Here is a 27674-nt window from a genome sequence, read left to right as displayed (position 1 = left end):
CGCAATGATCTGATAACTTGTTTGGAAAATCGACGCGGCTTGAATGGAAAGGAAAATCTTCAAAGCGCCTGTCAACCTCCTGGTGAAAAAATGCCGGGTTTTGCGGTTTCGCAATCGAAGTTCTTTCTTTTTTTTTCCTCTCCTCACTCGACGTTTTCCCGAGTATGTACGGTATCGCGTGTCGACTGTTTGTCACCTTCCGAGAAGGAAAAAGCCATCGTGCTCGCTCGCTGGTTTGGACGGCCGTAATGCGAAACTACCCCGCGCGGCGGAGTTGGACGAAATTCGCGCGGGATGACGACCCTCCCGCTCCGCCCGCACCTGCGTCCCTGCTTCTTCGCCCGTCCGGGCTCCAGTTTCGAAGTACGGGGCGTGGAAAACGGGAGGGGTTGGGCGGATGGTTATCCTACTGCCGTGATGTAGGAGTGGGCGCGTTTTGGGAGCGGGCGAGACTGATTTCTCGTGGGCCCGTCATGATGTCCCAGGAATGAATACAGTAAACCGGATTACAACGAAGTCGACAAAAAAATCGCAATTTTTTGTTACTTGCAGGTTTCGAGTTGAGGCTCGCGTGAATGAAGCAGCAGTGAAACCAGTATGCTAGTAGACATCAGTGTTGGTGAACTCACCCTTGAAGGATTTATTTTGCAGTGAAAAACTGCCTGATTTGGGCGTACTGCTTTCCCACCAACTTAGTCACTATACGGCACTCCGAAGGACCAAGGTCACTCACCCCTGTATTCACAAATATAACTTCAGTATCGCTCTTGTTTTTTGACACTTTGCGGTGCCTTAAACCGTTTTAAAGAACACTTGTACTGAAAGGGCGCCTTTTCGCAAACTTTTTGATGCTCTTTGCCGCACCCAAAATTGTTGGGAGGGTGCTATCTGGGATACTGTACCGGGCGGTGACGGCATTTGAAATACGAGTTTGTCTTGAAAAGACAACTTTTCGCTCTCTAGCAGCAGAACTCGTTACCGACGAACTGACACCACAGATGGCAGTGGAGACGCGCGACTACTAGGTCCAGGGGCCTTAGCGACTACACGCTGACTGGCAGTTCTCTGGCACCTAACTGACAACGCATTCACACTGGAAACTCACGTTAGTTTTCAGTGCGGGCCGAAGATCGCTAAATTACTGCATTTCTCCAGCCAATTTTTCAGAAAAAGTGGCTGATCAGGGTAGAGAATTGATTGATTGATTGTATAGGGTGTAACGCGCCGACGCAACGCAGGCGATGAGGCGCGCTGTAGTGGAGGGCTCGGGATTAATTTTGACCACCTGAGGATCTTTAACGTGCGCCGAAATCTCGTACACACGGGCATTTTTGCTTTTCGCCTCCATCAGAAGAGCGGCCGTGAATCGAACCCGCGACCTCGTGCTCAGCAGCGCAACGCCTTAGCCAGTGAGCCACCGCGGCGGGTAGAGAATTTGTTGCATCACAATGGCTTCGTTACTTAGAGTTCGCAAACACGTGGGTTTCAATGGGGCCGGCATTGGGGAAGTGATCCAGGAATTTTCACAAAGAGGTTCGTTGCATCCAGGTTTAACTGTATAGCGGAGTGGGCAAAAAAGTGGGAGCAAGCATTTGCAGCGCATGCCTGCTAGGGCTGGACAGAGACGCTTCAAAATCTATTCTGGAATAGAACTATCCCGATACATGCGTTGGACGCCTAAAATACATATTCTGAGATACACTTAAGTTTGGACGTAACGGAGCATTTCAGAAATACTTTTGCAGACATGGAAAAAAGGCTTTCTGGAATGCAGATACTGAAATGCCCCCTTTTTTTTATTTCAGCGGCATGATCTAGAATAAATGCTCTAAACTTCACTTGCTGCACAAGAAAAAGATATTGGTTTCATTTGAGCAAAAGCAGCTTCTCAAACTGGCTGTTTTTCCAGACAACGTTGATATGGTCTGAGCACAAGCCTCACAAATGAGAAAAGTCTCTACCGCTGCAGAAGAGTGCGAGCTTGTCTTGTAACGAACAAATACAGCCTTCATGACTGGAAAGTCCTACATCCTGGTGAAATTCTTCCTCGGGCGTCTAGGTATCGAATAACTTTACTCGAACATGCGTCTGCTCTGACCATCCTGATGTCGGGGAGTCTTCATCTTCAAAGTTGTAGAAGCCGTGGTTCATCGTAGCTGATGACGCCTCATTGCACGAGCCCTTATGGTGTGGTCCATAGGTTTCTGCAGCGCACAAGAGCAAGCATTCGAAATCTGAAGCTCTCACAACTTCGTTTGAGGCCCACGGCATTTTGAAGTATGGGTGCGAGCACGATGTCGTTACTGCCTCGTCATTTTTCATCCTTGAGAGCCCGGAAAACCGCTTCTGCAAGACCGAGAGGCAGCTGTCGAGTATGACTGACCCATTCCATACCTTTCCTTTCATCGTAGTGAGCTTCTTTTCTACTGTGACAAGGGTTGGCAGAAGCGCTCCGTAGTACTTGCTGTAGCTTTTCTGCAAGACTGCAGTTTCTGTGAAGGAAAATAAAAGCAAAATATTTTGCATATATGTCGGCTATTTCACACCCTGGATGAGCGCAAACAAATTTTCAGAGAAATAAATGGGGAAAAGTGCTTCACCTGCAGCATTTGGGTGGAGTAAACCCTGATGCCCGTCCAGAAACTCTGTGTTCGAGTTGTTTTGAGGAAAGTGTCCTCAGTTTTTTTTTTGTTTTGTTTTGTTCGGGAGCAGAACATCCAGGGCATGGTAGAAAAAGTGCCAACGCGTGGCGCACGGTAGAACTGATGTCGCCACCTCTGCAGAGTTTGGCCGATTCGATGAGCCCCAATGCAGAGCGCATTTCGCCATGTCGGCGTCGTGGAGACGACTGCACGCGGGGCTGCTGGCGAGGGCCTTCTTGATGTCAGCGGTTCCCACCAGGCTCAATGAATGGGGTGTGCACCTCAGGCGATGAGGGAGCGATGGCCCGGGAAGTTCATCGTACAAAGCAAAACGTCAACTTCGCGATCTGTGAAGAACCTAAAGATTATGTAAATACAGCTGAACTCGCTGCAAACAAAATGGCTTAGAGACAGGATATTTTATGGTGACACGCAAGCATGCCGTCAGCTGTGGCACCAATTCCAAATTCCTTGAAAGCTTTCACAAAGCTGCTCCTGTTGTTGCTCACGGTGCCTACAATCTTGGTCGTTTCGAGGTTGAAGTCTGCATAGATATCCGAGAGCAAGTCTGCTACACGGTCCCATGAATGCTCTCCAATGAAGCATTTGCATGCTAGACCTGCAGATCTCCATTCAAAAGTGTCAGTCAGTCTGAAAGTTCTTGATGAATATTTAATCTAAGTATCGAATTCTGCGTTCAGGCAAAGGGTAAATTAAACCCTTTACAAAATTGGCCTTCACACATCTTTTTCAGCATCACAATGCGTGGAAATGCCCATGCACCATTTCATGTACAAAACGACGTATAGAAATTGGTATGACTTTACCAGTGTGCTGTCGCGCCCATGACGCTCTTCATGGAAGTGGGCCACCAATCCGCCGTACTGCACACTAGTCGCTGCTAGTAAGTCTAATTCTGATGCTGCCTAGTTTGTCTTGAATTGCATTGCCTATTCTTCTTCCAAGCGTCCTACGAGACATTAGCGTGACTTTGCGGCACGAGCCTGAAAACATGCACCGTTACTCGTAACCGCACCAATAAAACAAAGTTTAAACGGGACTCGCCTGTTAACATGATTCGTAAGGGGCTTGCTACTTCGGGACGCACGGACTTAAAAGCCATCGTGCACCCATACGAAAGGCTTTACAAACACATACCGCTGTTCGCAACGGCCTAGTTTGCTTATTTTAGAGATATGTGACTGGTGTACTGAAATAGATGCAACTCTTGCTTGCTAGATTAGTGCCATTTAGTGAACACTGGATAAATCGCAATCATTTCTCATTTATTTTTTATCTTGGTAAAAGGGTTATATTCTAGACTGGGCCGTTCGGAACACTTCTATCGATTTGTAAAACTTTTCATATCAGTGCTCGATACTTTTTAAGCCTGTGGGTAATGCATTAGTAAGTCTGACAGGAATGTGGTCAGGTAAGTCCCCCTGAAGCAAAAAAAAAAACAAAAAACTGTCCTACTCTGAAACTAATATAGAAATAAAGTTTATTCCTCCTCCTCCTGTTGTTACACTAACTTTCACAAACTCCTGAAATGTCCTCCTCAATAAATTGCAGCGGCAGCATGAACTTAACAATCAAGTTCTGCAGGAGCTCATCAAACTTCTTTTGTTCTGTGTTCTTTTTAGTCGCACTCAAATGATTGACCACCCTTGGATGTTGCTGTAACTGTTTTGAACACTCGCTCTTGTTTATTTCATCACGTCCAGAACTGTGGTTCCGGGGCCTTTTCAAATACTGTTCATAATCGAATGCTCTGCCTGGATGCTTTGTGCGGTGAAATAAATGAGAAACTTAAAAAAAAAAAATGAATGCATATTACCTACAAAGATTTGCACGTACAACACCGGAAATAGAAATACAGAGTCCGGAGTGCATGTTGTCTAGCTTATATGAAAGCCGGCATTTTATATACTGAGGTAACTGCAAGCAATTTCTAAACGAACAGGCGCAAATATTAATTTTGCACTAAAATTTCTGACGTCTGAAAGGCGGCGCCACCGTACGTGTCCACACAACTTCGTTTTTTTCAACGCGTGATTCAAAAGCCACATAAAGGAGTAGGAAAGGTTACATTTTAGTGTTGTTGTAGCCGGAGACAAGTTTTTGAGATGCCTCTTTTCATCTCACGTGCAGTTAAAAGTATGTTACTGATGGTGGTGATGATGGTGGTGATGATGGTGGCTGTGCCCTTTGAAACGGGCTGTCGCTGCTCAAAATGCAACAGAAAAGAACGAAAAAGTTCAGCGATTGTCACTGGAGTCCTTCAGTCTTGTTTTTAAAGGGACCATGCAGACAAAACACGTTTGGTTAATTCAAAAGATTGTCTCGTTAGAATCCTACTGACACCACTTATAACGTTATTTCGGAACTCGTTAAAGGTCCCCAGGTGATCAAAATTAATCCGCAGCCCTCCACTACAGTGCGCCTCATCGCCTGCATTGCGTCAGGGCATTAAACCTTACAACTAATGAAGTCAACCACTTTTAACGTAAACTTCGCTCAGATAAGCTATATAATTAGGAAAAAAGGAAATGGCCATGTGACCCACTAGCTCATTTCTCACAGCAGAACCTGTGATGTCATATGTGACAGCTGTGCAATTGGCTGAGCCCAGCAAGAGCAAGTGCAAATTAGGCAGAGCTTATAATCTTGCCAAATGAGCTATTTGCGCTTAAATTTAGAGCACAATCTTTTTATAGCAGTAGGAATTGTGCGGTAAACAGTGGAAGTTACAAAAGTAAACGTAGAAGTAACGATGCGTAGTGCTGTTGGTACTGCGCGCACTATGCTTGTTTTAGCTGCACAGCACTGCAGCGCTTTGGGGTTGTCTCAGACGACACTGGCCGATTGGCGTAAGCGACGGTGTCTTACGTGACTATATCTGTCAAGGGAACACCATGTTTCACGAAACGATTCTCTACCTTTAACAAAAACAAGCCAGGTACAAATACGTTCAAAAACAAAGGCCGTATGGTGGCGCCATCTTGGTTGACTAACGGTAAACAAGGCTCTGAATCAGCTTGTGATGTCATGAAAACAGACGATTTGGTGGGGGAATCAATTTTGACTTGCGTTGATTGATTTCTCTGTGAATAAAGCACCACTTGCTGCGGGAAAAGTGCTGGGGGCACTATAAAACACAAAATTTTTCGAATAGAACAAACTTGTATTTTGTCTGCATGGCCCCTTCAAGCGATGCCCTTAACAACACTCAACAAAAATCTGTTGTCTGTCCCTTAGAAGTAAAAGTGCCTGCTCACCTTCAGATGTACCTTGGCGTTTGACGTCATCACTTGTCGTTTTGGTATGGGGCATTTTGGTACTGTCTTTTTGGGACACGGGCCTTTCAGGATGCGGGTGCTTCAGTGCAAAAACGAATTTGGGTGAACATTTTAAGCAGCAACGTGCACGCGCATTGTTGAAGTGGGTGTTGCGAGCACACAAATAGTGCCTGTTTATTACAAATGTTCTTTCTCATAATTTTGCGTTATTTGCAACAACTCGGGGTTCACAACACCCTCGAGGTGCTCATTGAGGTGCACTTTACCAGCCATAAAGAACGCCTCCTTCTGGCAACCACCAGTCTTCTCGGCCATCCGCTCCCTCCACCGGGCATCCCACCAGCTATCTGCCGTCACATAACTGTCACCCCCATACTTCGTCACATGCACCCAGCGTATAACCAAGGCCGCCGAAAGGCGCTGGCTGCCCACCTCTACTTGCCAAGTACGGATCTTGGGATGACACTCGATACGTGGATGCCTCCTCACACCCCTCTCACTCTGCCTACACGTCGTCGACTCCATGGGGTGCCTTGTCAACTCGGCTACCACCACCACCCCTACCAACGACATCGCAGCAGCAGGAGGAATTGCAATCGCCCTGGCCACCCACAGTGATCCAGAGTACGTGACAATCCTGACAGACTCCAACTGCCGCTTGCCTCCTCTACCAAGCTGGACGAATCCTGGCCATTGCCCTTTGCATTCTTGCACAGCGATGCTTGCAAGGCTGGTGTGCCTTTCGAGGGAATCCTGGAAGTAGCAATTGTCGCATTGGGCAAATTACGCCCGTGAATTTTTTCTTGCATAGGTAGTGCATTCTTACCTTTGTGGCACTAAGGCTCAAACAAGTGTTATCGATAGTGGAGTCCACGGAGCAAGATATAAAGAGGAGCACCGACTGTGGCCCAGAAAAAATCATTTGCTCGGGCTGATAATGTCCCCGCACCGCCGGCCGCCCAGCTTTCCCTTTGCTCTCTTGCTCCTACGTTCGCCCTCTCGTCGCTGTGCCTCTGTACATGGCTCTTCCCTTCTTCGCTCTCCCCAGAGTCGTCTTTTCTTTAGCAGCGACGTCTGTCTTCTGCCTGTCCTACTATGCAGGAGGAAGGCGTGCACGCGCGGAATTTAAACACCCGTGCGCAGCCGCAATAGACGGCGCAGATAATCGCACGCCACCGCATACATGGCGATCGCTTATTCCCTATCAGGGAGGGTTTATTGTGACATTATGAAGACCCGCTAAATATATTGTACTAACCCAGCAGATGTAAGACGCAACTGAACGATGACGATTTCAGAAGCACCAAAGAATGAGCAAGAGTAATATGGAATGCCACAACATACAGTCTAGCGTGATTCTGCTTACGACAAATTGATGCAGCGCAAAAATTACCCTCTGTTGTTGTCCCGCTCACCAGCCGCGTGCTTAATTATTTATGCTGATTCTGTGCACGAACAATGCTTACAAGGGTCACCCGGATTCTCCATCGGCAAACGGCAGTGATACACATATTTCTGTGCCAATGACTGAATTGGACGGCTACCCTGTTGTAGTATTATGTATACGAAAACACTCAGCTTGATAAGGCACCCAAGAATATCAAAGGCAATCTTCATTGTAACTCATGCCGCAGCTTACCGCCCGATGTTCACTGTTGCTCTACGGTCGTGTTATCTCATCGATAACGCCGCGGACTCCAAATAGAATGCTACGATTTGTATGGCTGCAATTTTGGGCCTACCAGGTTTCCCAGCGTTCTTTTTTTTTTTTTTCCTTTAAGCGGCTGACCAGCAAAACAGCCGGCTCGTTAAACCTTTTCTTTCGGCAAGTCACCACCACAGAGATATAGGGTCCGGACGAATTCAAATATCGCGAAATGAGGGCTTGTGAAAAGACCACACTGTCAGGGCCTTGATCTTGAGCAGATTGCCACGTCGCGGGCAGTCGCGGGTAATGTTATCGCCTTTCTGTTCTTATCTGATGAGCGTGTGAGTGCCGGTTCATGTTCTAGGCACACTCTGTTTTGGACTATAGTTGGAGAACTGCGAGAAAGCTGCGGGAACTTTTATAATCGCTATTGATCAGAACCAGTTGCTCCTTTCCCCTTTTGTAAAACCTGTTAAAACACTGCCGAATTGGTATTCACAAATTTACAAAACGGAGTCACATTTTCGGCAAGCACTGCGCAAAAGGTAGTGTTTGCATAGCGGCCATATGTCTATATGTGGTCTCTACATTTTGTTTTCCCGCCATGCAAACCAATCCTAACGTATCATTGCCGTACGACCACTCAATTCCTTCGGGTCCGGGTTACCCAGAAGGTGCTGTCGAATAAGTTAATCAAGCCGTGCGAAGGGGGAGCGCAATAAACGCGAAGCGGCGCCAAAGCAGACCCAAAGCACTCCGTGCCCAAAACTGCCGTCGCCGAAGCAGACGACAAAAGCCGACGAAATGCGTTCCGCCAACGCGCCCGCCAATGCGCCTGCCAACGCGCCCGCCGGCGCACGGGTAACGCCGGCCGCTTAGCCGGCGGCCCAATCGCTGCGCCATCTACATTGTGCTCTGCGAGTGATGGACATTAAGGGCCCGTCAGAGAGCAAAGCCGGCGCTCCTGTTTATCTTGCTCCGTGGTGAAGTCTGATACTGTTCTTTTAATCAAGTTTTGATGTGGGCGTAATTGTTAGGATAGCAAATGCAAAAATGTATTAAAAACACTATTTCAGTGGCAAAAAACAAGAGTGGCTCGCACTCAAGCCGGGAGTTTGTGGCTTGAGTGCCAAGCCAAATGGTAACAGCAGGTCCAATCGATTGCACGCCAAAATTGAATTGAGCAAACCTTGACTGTCTAAATTGTCAGAGGACTGAGACAAGAGTTCCGGTAGAGCACGAGAGATTGGCGGGTGAGAGAGGGGACAGGCAGTCAGGTGGCAGGGGCGCCAGAAGACTCGTCTTTTGACGGCATTTGCAGTGAAGCGAGCACATATAGGGGCAATTTTTCTTCTCCACTGTGCTGTCGTCTGTTTTTGCATTCATTCACCCATGCTGAGTGAGGCCTGCGAGCTTTACAAGAGGGGACGGATTTCTCGTGGTCAACCCCCTATGCTTGCACACCAGAAAGGCTAGGTTGACTGCGTCCATCAAAGCTGCGATCAGAATGGGGCTTGTTAGCTGCTGCGAGGCAGCGTAATCCTGCTTGGTTAGTGAACGAGTTCAATGAGAGCGAGGGAGTGTGGTTGGTGACAGCGAGTAACCGATACCCCCTGTTTCGTTTTGCGCAACAATTTCCCGTTCCCACCTGCGCTTGAGGAAGCGGGGCAGCTTGAGCAGTGTGGGCGACGCTCGGGTCGAAGGTTCTAAATCGGTTGCCTCCACTCCCCCGCTTTCTTGTTTTCTCTCTTTATGTTTCTTCTCGTCTCTGCATCCTGTTGCGGGGGGCTGTTCGCTGGAGGGTCCCCCACTTTCTCTGCTTTCTTCCGGAAGTGGGTCTCCCAAATTTAACCCAAGGGCGGCTCCGACACGCAACTTTCGGCCCCCCCCTCTGCCAGGCGTGGCTTTCCATCTATGCCAGCACTGCTGCCGATTCCCCTGTCCAACAAGATAAGTGTGGCAACAGGGAACCCGGTTCTACGAGAATAAAAAAAAAAGGCAGCACTTTCAGCCCTGATTTTTTTCCAAGGCCAGAAATATCAATTTGGGGGGGGGGGTGTGGGGCTGCGTGTGGGTTCTTTTGTTTTCTATGGTAAGACACCTTGTTGCGCGACGTTTCTCCCCGATACAATGATCGTAAAAATCTGGGTGAATGTGATTTCTCACTGAAAGTTTGCGAATGAAAATGCTTATTATTTTTTGACAATCAGGCCATACGTTTGGGAAAAAATGGTTCTCTAGTGAAGTGAGAATATGCCGACAACTTGAGGCTTAGCAGGAACTTCTAACCAAGCAATTTGGGACAATTTACTCACCAAGGGCACAATTGGGCTATGAAGTATGCTCTAGTGGAGGTCAACGAAATGAACCGGACCAACCGGGGATGTTCAACTTGCTCCAAAATCTCGACATATGGTTGCGTTTATTTGTGCCTCCATCAGGAAAATGGCTGCCATGGGCTGTGGTCTAACCATTTAGCAACACAAGATGGCAACTTTGGTTAGCTTTCTTGGAGGTGGGTGTTGAAGTGCTGAAGTGTTGAAACACAAGTCCAAGCATTGGAGCAAATATCCCACCAACATTTTTCGTGATTACCAGTTGGAGCATGTTTCATTCTTAATTAATGTGGGAATGGCCCATCAGAAGCATAGACATTAGGTAAGCTGACCTTGTTAGCGCTGCTGTGTGTGGAATGCTGCTAAATGATATTTTGTTTATAAGAACCTGTTGTGCTTGTTGATTCAGGACCAGAATTTACAGCGCAGACACACACAGAACGACACACTATGAACACTGACTTTCAGCAACTTTTATTGGAGGGAAAGACATCGAGCTTATGTACGAAAAATTGATGCATGCGAGGTTCGCGTAAGAACTTCAATTATTTTTCCTGATAGGGCCGAGGAAACTGGTGTTTATATGTTCTTGTGCGTTGATTGTAACCTGAATTTTTAAATCACTTTTATTTACTGCTCAGCGCCTGGCTGGTTCAGTACTTCCCACCAAGATTTACAAAATTGTAAAAGCCGTGAACGAAGGATCTTGGCTTTGTGCGTGCAACCCTTTGAAGTTCAGTGAAGGAAGATTGGATAACGGGTCTTGTTCCTGGTGGAAGCCACTGGCGTGCACTTCCTCCTTTTGATGCCTCCTAGATTTAACTCGAGGGCTGTGGCTGCATGCATCCCTTGCGTGTGTGTTGCCAAGAGGGACTACCTTGCAGTGCTGTCGCTACTGATGGTTTCCACGCAGCTGTTGGCCGGGCTAGTTTGGGGAAAATGGAAGGGCGGGAATGCGAAAGAGGAATCCTTTATTTTAGCAGCTCCAAGACTTGCATGGCTTAGTTCAGGTTTGGCTTCACAGAGGTGACTGGCACCCATCGCTTAGACGCTCTGTACTGCCATTTGTGTTTGTTGAAGAAGGGGTCCGGGACCCAACTTTTTGTTTTATTCAGGAAATTCCAATGAAAGTCCATCCTTTGTTAGAATTGCAGCACACGCAAAGTTTGCATCTCATCTACCACATTCGAAGAAAGTGACAGCGTAGTAGTTGCTGCAGTTTGTCCCACAGAAAATAAAGGGCACTACTTGTCAAGTGTTTATTGGGAAAACTTGGAGACCCTCACAGTCTCTACAGGAAGTTTGAGCGGGGCATTTTTCCGTGTCAGTTCCTTCTAGTGCAAGTTTGTAAGCAGCTACTTCACCTCTAAAGATTAGCCTCTGCGATTACTTGTACTCCGGTGATGCCTGCTTGTTGGAGCTAACTGGCAATTAGTCGCCTGGGGTTGCCCCTCAGCACTCATCTGCTGTCCTGTGGTCATTCAGATAGTTGCAATTTTTAGTAAATGACGCAGGTTCATTAACACGGACGGACTTGTAGAATCTCCGAGGTGTAATGTGCAACTCATTATGCCCAGAAATTCTCTCTATTGTGCCACTCGAAAGCCGATCAGAATGATCTTGACTTGGACACCCTGTTCAATAATGCGGGTTTGTAGTGATGAATCGTGTGGTGTTGCCATTGGCAGATAGGCTGTACCATGCCCAGGACCATTTCTGGTGTACTGTAGTTACCGTGAATTCAGCCACTTGGGTAAAAATTCCAAAAGTTTTCACGTGATTGCGTGCAGTTAGTAAGTAATTCTGATTTACCGTGCAATCGGCGCATTAAAATGCCATCGTAGTGCCCTCTGCGACAGTCCTAGTCACTGATAAGGGGGGGAAATTGCAGTGTGTGGACCGACATCTGCACGGGGCACAAAAAGCATGTCAGCCTTTTTTGTTTTCATGTTGTAGCATTTCAGAGCTTATCTCAGAATTCAAGCTGAACAGTATAGTAACTGTGTTGAAGCACCACTGGTGAGATAAAATGTCCGGAGCGAAGCTGCTGATTGTTTCAGTCAGGCAGTTGGTGCTTTTTCCTGTCCATTTCTATGTGCTGCAGCTGCCTAGAATCTTCGCTGTCGGTGCAAAGCAGGGAGCGCAGTTTCCCAAGTTCTGCTGAGTATCGTTTTTGGGAAAATGGCGTGTGTGGCAAGGTGGCCCATAGGATGGGGGCCGCTGCTCCCTTTTTGTGCGCGAGCAGTGAAAATTTGTCAGCGCTGACGGTGAAGTCGTCGTTCTGTGCCTACTGCCCTGACAGTTGTTCAATTAATGAACGAAGCTGTGCAGATTTTTCAGCAAATTACAGCCTGAGAATTCATGAACAGAGACTCTATAAACTACGGTCCGAACTCTTCTTGTTTTCCTTCCCCCTTGCTATGTGCATTTTTTTTTTTTTGGAGTGGTCATGGCCGAAGAGCCGGGCAACTCAAAAGTGGGGTCCAAAATTTACTGCTGCTTTCGTCGCTTCTAAGAGCGGCGTACGGGCAGGCTGTGCGTGTCTGGGAGTGCAGGATGTGTTGTTTAGAGTGGGCCGCAGGCGTGCCCGCTATGTCAACATGGGTGTGCATGGCCCTGCCCGTTGTTATTTTTGTCCAGGGCACGGTTTGTGGGACGTGCCGAGGGCCCATTTCTTTGCGTGCGCAAAGGTTGCCCTGTTTTTCAAAGACGCGCTGCTGGGCTTTGCCCGTTGGTGGTGGTCAGTGCTGCTGTTGCTGCCTGTTGGGTGCAAGGGGTGTTGCCTCGTGGGTGTAACACTGACTACAGCTTCCCGTGCAGTTGCACTCCCAGGACTCAACTGACCTGCTGCGTAGCAAGGGTGTATCTATGAGGGCTTCTGTGTGCAGCACTGCGCATTCATCCTCATTTCAGCTGTAGGAGATTTTCAGATTGTCTGTAGTCTAGGCGATGTCGTAAGGCCGCCCTTTACAACGAAAAATTTGTGTCAAAAACATCCCAAGTCTTCTGAAGACGGCACGCAACTTTGCTTTGGTCAAGAGGTAGCCACATTGGCATGATAGATATAATAATAATAATAATAATAATAAACTATTTGTCGTAGAGGTACAGAGTACATGGCGGGTCAGCCCGAGCCAAACAGGCTTGTTGGGCTGTACCCGTCAGCCAGTGTCGGGATGCTATAAATTACAAATAGAACACTGTTTAATATGTTTACCAGAACACTGTGTCTAATTAAGCTAAGTAATTTTTAAAAAATCAGCGGTGGTATGGCAGTCCCCCAAGGCATTTCTTGACTCATTGGTGTAGAAATCGTCTGATTGTTTGGGACAAAAATTTGCCAAGGGCATGGCACCATTTCCTTGTGGCTGTTACAATAGAGTGACACATAAGTGACGGTCATTCTAGTCTGCGTGTGTGCTGCGAGTTAGAAGAAGAAAAAAAATATCAGGAACCCGATTTTCTCATTGCAACGTGCGAGTTCAGTTGGGCTCAAGCCATCCAGTTCGAGTGAAATTTAGACCTGTGCCTGGGGTTTGTCATTTCAAGCATGCACGGAACTTATTACTAAGCTGAAACGCTCCCAACGGTTCGTTAGGTTAAACCATTGACGGGTTAACGTCCACTTTCTGCTGGGCTCTACACATTTACTGGCTGCCTGTTTCTTGTCTTCCCCACCAGCTAAGTCGTAAGACTAACCAGGAAATGGTCACTATGTACCGGAAGCGTTGTTTTCCTCCAAAAAATATTCTAGGGAGTCATGAACTGCCCAATCTTTCGGATAGAGCAAGGTTGCATGCTGTTGCTTTTGGGGTCCCCCTTAGGCATATTTTAAGGGACAATTTTTTTACCCTTGCATGGAAATTATTCGTGCTGGCAGCTATAATCGCGCGCAGCCGGTCAGCCTACGTACCACTTAGTGTGGCATGCTGCATGCACAACGAAGAGCAGCTCACCAGTGCGGGGAGCACCTGTGACGAAAGGCGGCGGAGAGCGTCCCCTCTCTTCCTGTGACGTTTGGAGGCGATAGCGCGACCTGGCATCCTGCCACTCTTACGCTGTGCCCCGCCAAGGGAGAGTGCTTGTCAAGTGTGTCAGGCTTCCTGCCGCTACACTCTTCACTTGTCTGCGGCAGATAGTGACGAGTTGGTGTGTGCTATTATCCGTGCCGCTGACGGGGGGGAGTGGGTCGGGGGACCGCTTTGTGCGTTGCCGGAGTGTTGCCTGCCATTGGAGCAACATTGGGAGCAAGCCTGTGCTGTCTCGTTGAAGGCGGAGTTGTACATGTACTCACCTCCTTTGTACCTTTTGCCTTTGACAAGTTGCGGTGCGTTTTGCCACACACAGTCTTGGGGGAAAATGCACGGTTCACTGTGGTGTTTAATTGTTAAAATAAAGCTGTTAGTGTCGCTTTGGCCGGGATCTTTCGTGATTTCACAGTCAACACAGCCCTCGCACATCCTGCGTTTATCAGCTCATCAGAAATTTACGGAGTTAACAGCAGCTCCCAAAGGTGTGGATAACAGGTAGTTCTCCGTTTCATCGTGCACACTACTGGCTTCTTGTCGCACTGAGCAGTGGTCTCTAAAATGTGCGTCATTCTGGGGTGTCTGGCTTTGGGGTAACTGTGGGTCTGGTTCCTGATGATGGGAGGGGACGGTGCTGCGAGGGACTGGATGTGGCGTGTCACTCTAGTGGTCTTTTATGCTCGGAAACACTCTACTCACTGGTGAAATGGCAGATAAGCCGCTCCCCCCCTTGTTCTCGCTCCTTGGCACACAGTCGAGCATGCAGCCGTGACACGAAATGCAGAGTTTCACGGCATCCGGCATAAGGAGACGAAATTCGTGGCCATATCTACAGGCTACTGCACACTAGGAGGACCAACCTTTTTTATCTCGCTTGTATGTAAGCTCCACTTTTGTAACATGAAATTCCCTCCATGGCCGTCGCTTATGATGCGGTGATATGCGTTAAGTATGTACCCCTCCCCACTCTGCACATCTCCACTTGGCAAGGGACGTCGACAGGTACCTGAGTGCCAGAACAGATGTTAATGACTCCGCACATTGTTTAGTGCGATGAAAGTTTCCGGTTTCGAGATAGGCGTTGACAATTTGCCTGTGTCAGTCCACACCCACTTAGAAGCATTGGCCAGTGACCATAAACAGGGGGTGGGAAAAAGTGCAAAGAATAGGTGGAAAAGCCCACCTTCAACTCATTCTTGGTACTTTTTACATCAGACATTGTCAGGCCTGCCTTGTGATGGGACCGACTCTCCTGTTCCCGCAGTCAGCCCACGTTAAATCTTATCGTCAACTGATAATAACGATGCCCCCCCCCCCCCCCCCGTTTCACTCTCATCGATCCTTGCGAAGAACTAAATTTCCTTTCATGCATAGCAGTCGAAGCCTGGCTGATGCAGTCACTGCCATTTGTTTTGATAAAGTGTACTTCCTTAATTTCCCCGGTGGTCTGGTGTCCGCGTTTGAGAACTATGTCTCTGAGTATCGTACAGCTAGGGGTGACACTCATACGGGCAACCGCATACACCAGAAGTGCACATTTAGACTTTGCCAAGCGAGGAATAAGGCTCCTTTATTCCTGTGCATCTTGCAGCGAAATGAGTGAAGTTGGTAGGTACACTCCCGCCACGCACTCCTTTGTTCTGTTTTTAAAAAGGGTGCCGCTAGTTCATCAACCTACCTGCCCGTTTGGCTACATTGCTCTTCTTTTTGTTTAATTCTGGGCGTACAAATATGTTATTGTTACAAAAGCTTGAAGCTGAGCAGTTAGTTCTTTTCACTAACGTTTTTCAAAATACAGTAGACTCTCGATAAACGGAACTTCGAGGGACTGAAAAAGCACTACAAGGTGAAAGTAGCTGATAGTTTTTCAGAAAGCAAGAAAACTACAAGAGGTTTAGGTGCAGCATTCACAAAGTTTATTTGGCAAGAAAGAGTCGCTGTACACTACAAAATGCATCAATTATTTTTGTTGGGGAGTCCTTGCAACTGCATCTTCATGGAGGCTAGAGGCCTCAACTTACGAGCCACCAAATTTGGAAGACAGCAACGCAGTAATTAAGCGCGAATAGCACCACGACGGCACGAACGAGGCAGCAGGAGCTGAGCCCTGTAACCTCGGCGTGTTGAATCGAGACCGAATGACTGAGACAAGAACTGCGATGTTGTGTTCGTTGCGCTAACACGGCTGACGACTAATGAGACGAGGCTTACAAGGCCAACAAGGCTACAAAAACGTGTAGGAAAAACTAAACATCCGGAACCGTAAAAGGCTGATTATCATGCCAATGGGTTTCACAAGAAGTTTCATTTCCAAATCAACAGAAATGTAATTTTTTGAGGTGCTCTTTTCTTATACATGTGGTGCTTTCAATAGCATCATTTTTACTGGTGAAATAATGTAATCAAATCGTTATTATTTACTGTGATTCAAATGATTGAAAGCTTGAACGTTGGGAACAGTTACCAGAAAGGTGGTAATGATTGAGCGCAAGGTTTTAAAAATTTAAGGCATTTTACATGTCACCTGGGCGATTTAATGAGTGAGAGCCATTTCAGTTTAGCGGGCCGTTTGCTTTTTGCTCTCTCAAAGGTGTATACATGTGTATGCTTTGACTTCAAGCATGCGCATACAAAATTGCCGATTAATTAAGCCTTCGTTAGTGTTGAGTGAAGGAAGTAAAGAAACTAGGAGGAATTAACTGATCGTCCATTAAATTATATTTCTTCTGCATATTTAAGACCTCCCCTTAATAGAAACTGTGTTTCGTGCTACGACAAAATTTCAGCACCATACATTTTATTTGTCGCGAATGTCCAAGGCGGAAATTGGTATCAGCTGGGCTCTTGTGAATGTTGTCCAGGGGGTGCAAATGTGAGGGAAATATCGGGTTAACATCAGAGCAAAGTCCATACTTCGTTGTTTGTTGGAATGTGTTCATGCACTGATTGCTGTAGAAGAAGAATAAAGTACCTTTTTAAAGGTGTATGAAATCTGCTCACCAGCTGTCATTAAAAAAAAAAGTTGGCATGGCCAAGCTTAAACTGAGGTGTATGAAGGTTAATCAACTGAGTCCAAGCGATCAGTGGCACCAAGCACGGATGTTTATTCTTTGTACGAAACATATAGAACAGCCTGTGGGTGGAAATTTTAGATGACATTCGTACTGTTTAACAACTTGCGTACTTCTTGCTGCGTTGATAATGTGATGCTTATCTCTAAATGCTTATCTCCTTCAGGCTTCGTGTAATGGTACCTGCGGGAATGTAAATGCCATTATCAGCCAATGCCAACAGTCGGTCATGACAAGCAGCAAAGCGGTCAGGGTTGCGCATATCAAAGCAGGATGCAAAGGACGGGAAATTGGGCCGTGTTCAAGTGAGCCGTGTGATACAACCCGCGAGACGGGTGTTTTACCTGGTACCTGGTACCTTTACCTGGTACCTGATACTGCAGTGTCAGAAAAATTTCAGTGTAATTCATGGGTGACCTGAAAAATGCCTACGGTTTGAGACAGGTATCCCGCAAAAGACAAAGAAAAAATTCAGATGCCCCTTTGTCAAATGGCAAAGATGTCAAAATGGTGCGATCGGATAGACGTTGTCTTCGTAAGACGAGGGACCATGGTGCAATTCTATCCACAGGAAGCATTTTTCCTTTAGGCGTTGCTGTGCCTTCGCTTATCAGCATCGTTTCGTGAAACGCACTGTGTAAAGTTGGCTTTCCTGCAGCGCGTTTTGGTGACAGGACAGTCGCCATCTGTGTGGCAGAGAGCGCTCCGCGTTAAAAAAATGAACCATCAAAGATATCTCCCGACAGTACAAACTGGTATTGCACCAAAACCTTTTCCAACTCTATGGTGTCTTTCCCAACACCATTTTTTTTTTTTTTTTTCGTGTCACTGACCGCAGGTTGACAATCATCCGTGTAGCATTGTCATGAATGTCAGATCTGTACGATCACGGATTTATAGGGTCACACTAACTTTTTATATATATATATATATATATATAACCTGTCTTTTTGCTGGTTCAGTTGTGTGGTAATGTGTTGTGTGGTCAACTGCTACTAGGTAAACTTCGAATTTTGCGATTTTAAGGAAGGTAGTCTATCTTGAGGTATACCTATAAACTCTAAATCTCTATCCCCGATGTCTTGTAAATGCTGGGTGTAAACATAATGCACAACGGTGTCATTTCTCTCCTGCCAAATATTCACGTTAAAGAAAAATTTACCGGTCTCGAAGATATATTGGTCACTTTTATATTGATATGCAAATTGATGAATTGAACCTTACCACTATTAATCATCATTGAGGCTTCACATGTACAAAATGTGGCCCAAGTGGCTGCCCTAGTGGCCCAAATTGTGCCGATTTACACATTTTGGGACAAGCTAAAAATTGAAATTTGCTGCCCCATTACATTATCTTGTGTATGTTGCAAACTTCTTGACTTTGAGTATGCCATATCAAAATTTTTATACACTTACCTGAAAGGCAAAAAACAATAAAATAACTCTTGGCAAAATCCTTCAACAATGGTGCAACTTGTAGGAACAGTCGATGATGAACTTGCAGGGGCTTTGGATGGCTGTCTTTGTCTTCATGTTCAAAGCCTTCAATGGAGTACCTCATTCGGAGCTAACTGGTACATTTGTGAATGCTGTGCAATAGATTTGCACTGAGCTGATGGGCAGAATTCAGTTGGTGAAAATTGAAGGCAGTAATTGGGCGCCGCGTCTGCTGCTACGCAAGGGCCTGTGTTGTTTGGCACGGTCTTATTTCTTCTTGTTATAACTGTTTCCTGTGCTGTAATCCACCCCTGAAAGGCCACTGGGGCAACGTTATGCCTGAATAGATGACATTTAAAAAAGCCGTACTACACTGCGTGTTCAAACTTTCTAGAATCTTGCAAGTACAGCTCGTGTGTAGCCGACACCGTTGGTGCTCAATAGTGGCAGAAAGTGCAGCTTGTGCCAACCTTTACCACTCCAGCTTCTGCGTTTCTTCTTTGCCGGCAGAGTGTCATCTCAGTTAGTGTGCAAATTTTCAGCGTTACCTGTTCCTTCTAGTATATTCCCTGGGTACAGAAATCTGTCCGTTTATCCATAATTGCTAATTTGCCTTACAGTGTGGCCCTGTAAGTATGCATAGGTGATCTGAGGTATTTAATAAAAAGTCCTGGGGGCTTTAAGGCAAACTTGTGCCGAGGTGTATGTGTGAAGGTGAGCCCCTGGAAAGAATTCTGACTCGGTCACTTGCGCAAATATTTTTTTTTGCTTTCTGTTTTGGTTGTGCTGGTTGTGCGGTCGAATCTCTTTAGCATCGTGCATCGCTTGAGTGTTCTCGCTCGACTAACGTGCGCGTGTCTCTCTTCTCCCCCTCCCGTTTTGCCTCCCCTGTGCAGCGCCGTTGGTAAGACCTGTCTGCTGATCAGCTACACCACAAATGCCTTCCCCGGCGAGTACATACCCACAGTGTGAGTGCCGGGCACCGCCCGCCTTCTTACCGCCTCCTCTGGTGACGATTGATGAAAGTGCTGCCGCTTCTTGAAACGAGTGTGCGGAGAGGAAAAGGTGTCCAGTAGACAGACGTGTGTGAGACCTTGCCCAAGTTAATGGCACGGAGTGTTTCGGGTAGTGGAGCTGGCATGGCACCGGGAAGGTGTGTGCTGGCACGAGAAGTGTCGAGTTACCCTTGCGCCTTTTTTTGTTTGACACATTGTGCTAGTGTGCGTCACGTCTGGGCCTGAATCTCTGGACTCTGAGACAAAAAATTGGCCCTGAATGTGACATATGTGGTAGTTGAACAGTACTTCTGGAAATTTGAGTAATCTTTTTTTTTCTTTTTTGCCAGAAATCTCGACACAGAAGTAGCTACAAAGCGAGAGGCATAATCAAATATCAGGAAAGATGTAACTTACAGAGGGCATGAAAAGCTTTCTATCACTTAGCAGCAAAGGTCTTTCTACCCCATCGAACAAGGTGCATTGTGGATCAGTAACCTATTCAGTGGTCATGCAAAAGGACAGGCATGCAGCGAGCACTGGTTCCTCCAGATGTTAATTTGAGTTTCAGGGCATGTCCAACTGTCTTCTCAGCTGAGTGAATTTGCGCTTTCAACAAACCTCTTTATGTCGTTTGCTTGTCCCCTGCCATTGTGAGCAGTCCAGCAGTCGGCCTGATATGGGGAAAAAATTAAAAAATCTGTGTTTGATTCCTCTGTCATAAAAATCGGTGAAACACTAAAGTGAAATGTGCAGCGAAATCTGCAGCTGAGCATGATTTGCGGGCCTGCGGCTGTCTTGTGGGTGTGCTTGGCGAGCGACATCCTGCTGGCAGGCCACTTCGGCAAAGGCACACTGGCGTCGTTTTCATGACGGATATGACGTCAGTGAAATCTTAGTCCCGGCATAAAACACTTTCGTGTTAAAATACAAAACCCGAAAACGAACAACCCAAAGTATAATGTACTCTTTAGTACTAAAGGTTCCTTCCCCGCAAGAAGACCCTGTGTGCAGGGGTGCACCCTTGACAGGCCGCTTGCTTCGTTGTACTGCCGTCATTTCTGTGATGGATATAACATCAGTGACATCTTTGTGTATCCCTGAATAAAACACTTTCGTGTTAAAATAAATGCGTATAAACGTCGACTTGCTAATGCGTCCTTCTCGAAAGGAAGGAGTACATTGGTGTTTTTTATCTTCCTCTTCCTCTTCCTTTCTTGTTGTGTAGGTTTGACAACTACTCGGCCAACGTGATGGTTGACGGGAAGCCGATCAACCTGGGCCTCTGGGATACAGCCGGCCAAGAGGACTACGACAGACTGCGGCCGCTCTCCTACCCTCAGACGGTGAGCGTGGCCAGTGTGTGCCATTGTAGCAGCATTCGAGGGGGGCACTGCTACGCTAGTTGCTACGACTACCAGACACAATGAAAAAAGCAGTTTCAAGACTTTCTAAACCCCAAAAAAGTCTGTCGAAGTTGCAGCATTTCGGGGGATCATTTCTGAAAGTAGCACTGCATTTCGCGGAAAAAAATAACTGTCTTCCAATGCTCGCGTCAGTCTTGTATTGCAGTACAACTGCTAGCTGTGCTTTTAGAGCGAGCCTGAAGTCAGTTTTTGGCCAACAGTGTCTGTGAGAGAAATAAAGTCTTGCCAGCTGAACATGTCAGTTCTTGGAAGATGTCGCTTTGTTTGAAATGATGTGTGTAAGGTATTGATTGATTGTAGGGTTTAACACACCGACGCAACAGAGGCGATGAGGCGCACCGTAGTGGAGGGTTCCAGATTAATTTTGACCACCTGGGGATCTTTAACGTGCGCCGAAATCTTGTACACACGGGCGTTTTTGCTTTTCGCCTCCATCAGAAAAGCGGCCGCCGCGGCCGGGAATCGAACCCGCGACCTCGTGCTCAGCAGCGCAACGCCTTAGCCACTGAGCCACCGCGGCGGGTATGTGTATAAGGTACTACATGCTTCAGGATATGTGTAGTAGCAGACATGGCGCTCTTTGCCTTTGTCGGCCTTGCGCCATTAAACCTGAAATCATCATCATCAGACAGTACCACGATACTTCATGCTTCCAGGTGAAAGTGAGCCCTGTGTAAAGCCGCAGGCCTTGTGAGAAGCGGTACAGGCTATGTTTTAGCATGTGGACAATCGCCCTCTTCTGGGTGTGCACCCTATCATCATCGCATCATCGTCATCTCGGCGGCGACAGTGTCATCGACATCGCCTTTCTTGCTGGGTCTTCCTAGCGCTTCACCTTGGCACTAGTGGAAAAAGAATTGCCTGTGTGCAAAATAATTAATATTCTTCTGGCGACCACCATTGGCCACTGTACTGTGCTCGGGCACTGTCAGCATCATTTGTGCTCGTGGGGCCACACTGAACACATGTGAATGGAGTCCCTGTAGGAGTTGAATGTGAGAGTATTTATTAGAGAGTTTTAGCATAGCATTACCGTGTTTGCAGGAGTCGACTGCGCAGCGCGAGAGGTACCGCAAACGGTAACTTACCGGCACAGGCCTCACTGTCGCCAGCGGCTTCCGGTCCCCACCCCCCTCCCCCCCCCTCGATTCACCCGACACCTCGGTCCAATGATGATGAATACTTCATCACCTCCTACGGAGACATTCTCCAGTGGTACAGAACAAATAGATGCTTTTCCCCCCCCCATCGAGACCTCGCCCGTAAGGAAGCTACTACACTACGACAAATACAAGCACAGGCTATATGGACACCCGTACTGGCACGACACATATGCCCCACCGTATATACAACAGACATCTGTCAACAATGTCAACAAGCAAGAGCCACCCAGAGACACTTGCTCTGGAACTGCACCCCCCCAGACCGACTAGACGAAGCAATGCCTCCTGCCATGCGCTGCAAGATCACAAGCCAAGACCCTGGAGACCAAAGAGACTTGGTCCAGCACGTGCTGGACATCCTGGCGAGACAGCAGCCGAAAACATCACCCTCACGGGTTGGCATGAGTAGGCTGCCGCCCCAGGCTGTCTAGCACGCTCGCCTCACCCCACCCGCCATCCCATGCCGGACTGTCAATAAAGTTGTTTCTCTCTCTTCCAGTAACACGGTAAACGGTAACGCAAACACGGTAACGATATGCTAAAACTGCGTATTGTTCCATTGACGACAAAGGCCACTGTCTGGCGACTGCAGCAGTGAGGCGTCTCCTCAAATGGCCGCCGATGAAAAGAGAATAAAAGCGATGAAATTTGGTCGAATAGAAAGTCTGGAAAATCTAGGACTGGATGGGAGTTGAACCCGGGGCCTCTGGAACGCTACTGGAGCCAGCATCCCTGACACCACTAGCTGGCTGAATGCGGACCTAGTTATAAAAACGGCCACAACTGACACACGCGGCTCAACATTCGACGAGATTATTGTTGCTTTGCCCGTAGTTAGGTCAGTGTTGAGGTGGCCACGTGTTAAGGCTGAACATGAGCCTGGAGACCAGCCCACTCAGTACTGAATGCAGCTGATGTCAAAAGGTCGCAGCCACTTCACCAATGCCTATTTGGCTGCTGCATCAACATGTCCACTGACAATTCTCACATGTCTGCTCGATGAAGTTTCCCAGCGACGATGGCAGCTGCTGTCAGAGGCTCACAGCTGATTCGCCAGTGCCCACGTTGCTAACACGTCAAACGCACCCACTCAAAGCAGTTCCCTGCGGCCTTCTACTGGCCATTATTCATGTTCCAAGCTGGTTAGAAAGTACGGAGGCATCTTCAGAGCCTTTTATTTGAGCATCCAGTACTGTGCAGCTAATTCTCGGCATGTTTAAGTCCTTGTGGGTCGCTTCACTATCAATACATGGAAGACCCAAAAACAGTCATAGCAGTGACAATAAAAAAAAAGGGTGCCGGTCAGCTTGTAAGTGCTAGATCAACTCCTGCCTGTGCTTCATGAAGCTGAACACAGATGGTGCAACCAGCCTTTCACAGCGCTCTGACTACCATGCCGAGTTTGCCACCCATAGCAGCCACAGTGCTTTTTGGTAGGTGGGCACATAACAAAAAACTTTACGGGTGCCACTAGTCGACCACTCTTCATCCTGCGGCTTGTGTGTCACCACCAGTTCAAGTAACTCGGTGGAAGGCGAGCTGTGACGGACATTGACATAAGGGCTTGCAAATTTTCCATGAATGCATCAAGCAGCTTTTAGTGAAGAACATGAGCATTTGCTGCTAGGACGGGTGCAGCTATATTGTCAATTTATAATGTCCAAAGACTCGTCACAAAGCAGGGAGAGGTGAGCTGTTTTTTTCCCCCTAGTTGTTGCGAAAGACGAGGCAGTGAAAGGCGACAGAAATTAGACGGAGAGAGGGTGCTCACTGCGCACAAGCTGAGAAAATGAAACGAGACTGCCATTGGCGTCCAAACAATGTTTTAATGAGCCTTTACTGGCCCTTCAAGTGGCCATCTTTGGAGCTCAGGATGTGTTTCAAAGGGGGGAAGGGTTTTGTTTGGTAAAAGGGACCACGGCAGGATTTGTGCTGCTCTGGAGGTTGCGATCCCGTTTGGTTTGTGGAGCTTGCCACACAGCACCTTTCCTCTTGTGGGCTCTCCCTGCAGGACGTGTTCTTGATCTGCTTCTCCCTCGTGAACCCGGCGTCCTTTGAAAACGTCAGGGCAAAGGTGAGTGCGCTGTCGCGTCCCTTTCTCAGGGCCTCGCAGAGTTGCGCGCCTCCCCTGGAAGCGGTGGTTGACCATGCCCTCCCCCGCTTGTGCGGCGCAGTGGTACCCGGAGGTGAGCCACCACTGCCCGAACACGCCCATCATCCTGGTGGGCACCAAGCTGGACCTTCGCGAGGACAAGGACACGGTGGAGAAGCTGCGCGACCGCAAGCTGGCCCCCATCACCTACCCGCAGGGCCTGGCCATGGCCAAGGAGATCGGGGCCGTCAAGTACCTCGAGTGCTCCGCGCTCACCCAGAAGGGCCTCAAGAACGTCTTCGACGAGGCCATCCGCGCCGTGCTCTGCCCACAGCCCAAGCCCAAGAAGCGCCGGCCCTGCTCCCTCCTCTAAGCCTCTCTCTCTCTCTCTCTCTCTCCCTGCTGCTGCTGCTGCTGCTGTAGCTCTGCGTCCCGTTATATTTGGCTGAGCTGATGATGATGGCAGTGGTGGTGGCTGCCCCCACCCGCGAAAGAATTGCCATTGCGAGCAGGTGCTGGACAGAACTCAGGCAGAGCCGCTCTTTCTTTTCCCCTCTCGTTCGTAGAATGTGTCTGGTAATTTCCTCCGCTGACATGTCGGTTCTCGGTTCTACAAAACGCTCGGTGAACAACTTCGGGAGTCTGCCAGGCTGCAGGTGTGTTTTTCACTGCCCCCCCACCTGACATCGCTGGCAGGCAGCATGGAAAAAATTGGCCGGGTGCCTTTGGGGTGGTTGCGTTGTGCCGAGTTACTTTGTGGGCCGGTTGTACTCACCCCCATGTCTGTTTTCTGCACGTTTTGTGCAGATAACGTTTGCAAATAACTTGGCACTTTGCAAACTTGAGCAGTTGTGCAAGTCGGCTGCAGAGGAAACTTAACCACGCTGGGTGTGGCCTTTTCTGCAGATGCACGGGCGTCGTTTGTGTATGAATGATCGGGCCATTTAAAAATTTGTTCCCACCTGCGGGGGGTGTGTCTCCGATGGCGGGCTGGTTGCAGGAGCTGCGGTGTGGTAGCTTCACCCCTCTCTGTTTGGTGTGTTTAGTTTACAGTGCACATCCTAGCCAACGAATATTGTTGGCCAGGATGCAGAAGCCGCTTTTAGAACGTTGGCAGCTGCCATCTGTCCACCTGATGCTGTAATTCTTTTGCCCGTTCACACCAGAAAGAATTGCAATACTGTTCCGTCGTCTCAATGGCGATCTGCTTGCAAGAAGTGGCCTTTCGGTGCCAAGCCATCTTGTGAGCTTGTTCAAATTGCTTGCACTGAGTTGTCTAGTTTTTTATAATATAATTTCTCTGAGAATGTTTCTCATTTCAGCCATCATCTGTCTAAATTCTCTAAATGAGCCCTCGTTTTGTGTCGAAGGAAAAGCACTTGTGAAGCTCGTGGCCTTGCAAGGATTACTTTCCCGTGGATTCTGAGAAAAGAAATTTTTCTCTCGTGATGTAGGTAATGCCTGTGCTTGCACACAACTGTTTTATGTCGAAAGCTGGAATTTCTGCTGAGTGATAAGTCTTGTAACAGACAACAAGAGGTGGGTGAGGCAGCGGCTGGCATAAATAAGGCTCAGCAGTTCTGTTTTTGGTGGCGACGAGCTCGTGTTTTGCAGCGTCGAGTGTTTGCTAATACGCGACAGTTGAGAGGCCCGAACATATCTTTGCACGGAGCTTCAGTATGTGTAGGAACTCGTGCGTGTGGATACGGCTACGGCCGTCTGCTGCCATTTAGGCCTAGTGTGCTGCTGTTAGGCCCTTGTGGCAAGCGTTTCTTGTTCTCTGACTGACAGTTGCCAAATGAGAGGAATCGGGTGCGATGCAGGTGTGAATGCGGATGGGGAAACTTTTTAACGCGCAGTGAAACCCCTTTGGTGCGCATTTTGATGACAACTTTTCCCTCGTGTAGCTCGCATCGGGAACAGCGACATCTTGCGGCTGCACCGAATTGTTTATTGCTAGCGATGTTAGGGTGGAACAGTTTCTCAATGCCTGTTGGCCGCGTAACTTTGAAAGCAGTGCGCGTTTTTTTGCACGTGATCGCGCCCAAGACGAAGCTCGCTTCCTTTCTTGCCGCACATTTCTTGATACCTCACCTGCAGCGGATGCTTTCTCATGCCTCTCCAAGGAAGGAACTTTTACCAAGACGCCGCTGTCGTCTCATCTCTCGTGTATAGGGTGGTTTCTTTGTACGAAGTTGCAGCGAATACGTAGGGTCAGGGAAGTCGCAAGTGTGCTGCTCTCTCGATATTTAAAATTTTCCGGGCAAGGCATCTGAACTTGACTCAACAAACAGTGTTTAGTTTGACAAGTTCTTTCAATGTGTCGTGTGCACAATCTCTCCCCGCTTTTATTTAACCGGCAGTGTTGTGGTCATGTTGTTTCTGTGCCTCAAGCCCTGCTAGATTTTTTTTTTTTTTGCCTCCGCAGTTAAGGGCGTTGTGTGTAACAAATGAGTGTTCTTTTTATACTGTCTGCCTCAAGTGTGAATCGCACTCTACAGCCCATCAGATGAAGCATCTAATAGCGCAGACCCCAAACCATCTTATGTGGACATGTTTTAGTTCCGAAATTAGTAGAGCTGTCTCGATTCACATGTTGCTGCTGTAATGAATTAAGTTGTCTAGTAGGTGATGATGCTTGAGATGTAACAAACGCAACCCTTGTCACTTTTGTTTCGTTTTTGGTGCTGCAATTTTTGCAGCTGGGCGCAGTCATGTGTGCCACCTCCCTTTTGAAAACGGGGCTGTGCAGAGAACTGTGACAGTGTGCGCATGCAAGATCTCCTAAGGAGACTTTTTTTCACGCATTTTTTTTTCCTCTCGGGAGTGTATGTCCGTTAACACACTTTTTGGGTCGTGTTTTTTGCGCTTGCAGCAGTGACTTTTTGTAGCTGGTTGTCTCTGACCCACCTATCGTGGAGAACTTTTCCTTTTTGTGCGCAAACGGTGGCGTCGTGGTGTGCTGCCCAAACGTTGAGGAGGACGATGTCTTGCGCACGCAACACCGGGTTTATGGCGTGCCGTCAGCGGCGGGAAGAATGAAATGCTGTACAAAACCGCGTGGAAAAAGGTCTGTCAAGATGTTGCGCTATTGTTCAGTTACTGTAACGAATTATACGGTTGTTTATCAAACATCACGCCACTGTGTTGCGTCTTACTCTCTCGGAGGAGCGTTGGGGAGTACAGCACAAAAAAAAAGGTAGACGGGAAAAAAAAAAAAAAAAAAACTGACACGAAACACCTAGTGTGTACCGCTTTTCTTTCATTGAGATTGTACACTTTTTTTTTTAACACGGCTTTTACCATTTCCTTTCATGGCAGCAAATGCAAGCAGCTGAGTTGCAGGTCATGTGGATTATTTATGCTGTGTTGGGTTAGACGGCTACATGGAATCTGTGTTTTGACTGCAAAGTACTGTGGTTGAAAAAGAGACGCAGGCAGTTATGTTAGTGTGAAAGTAATTTTGAAAGGTACACAGTACTGTAGCAGCAAGCATCAGTGAACACGGCTTGCTGTGGAATGAAGCTGCTAAGC

At 47.7% G+C, this 27674-nt stretch overlaps 1 protein-coding gene across 1 annotated transcript in view; it reads left to right on the top strand.

Annotated features, from left to right (window-relative positions):
* Rac1 (ras-related protein Rac1) overlaps window positions 1-27277 on the top strand; it is a 28938-nt gene extending 1661 nt beyond the window's left edge. The window contains exons 2-5 of the mRNA XM_077671391.1: window positions 19360-19431; window positions 20687-20804; window positions 24060-24122; window positions 24223-27277. Coding sequence (XP_077527517.1) covers window positions 19360-19431; window positions 20687-20804; window positions 24060-24122; window positions 24223-24513 — 544 coding nt within the window. The 3' untranslated portion in view covers window positions 24514-27277. The remainder of the gene's footprint in view (window positions 1-19359; window positions 19432-20686; window positions 20805-24059; window positions 24123-24222) is intronic.
* Window positions 27278-27674: the final 397 nt, after the last annotated feature.

This window comes from Haemaphysalis longicornis, unplaced genomic scaffold, assembly GCF_048455015.1.
Source record: "Haemaphysalis longicornis isolate Haplotype H1 unplaced genomic scaffold, Haemaphysalis longicornis Haplotype H1 scaffold_5, whole genome shotgun sequence".
NCBI classification, from domain to species: Eukaryota; Metazoa; Arthropoda; class Arachnida; order Ixodida; family Ixodidae; genus Haemaphysalis; species Haemaphysalis longicornis.
The sequence above is the reverse complement of the archived record's forward strand: the minus strand, read 5'-3'. Positions and strand labels throughout refer to the sequence as shown.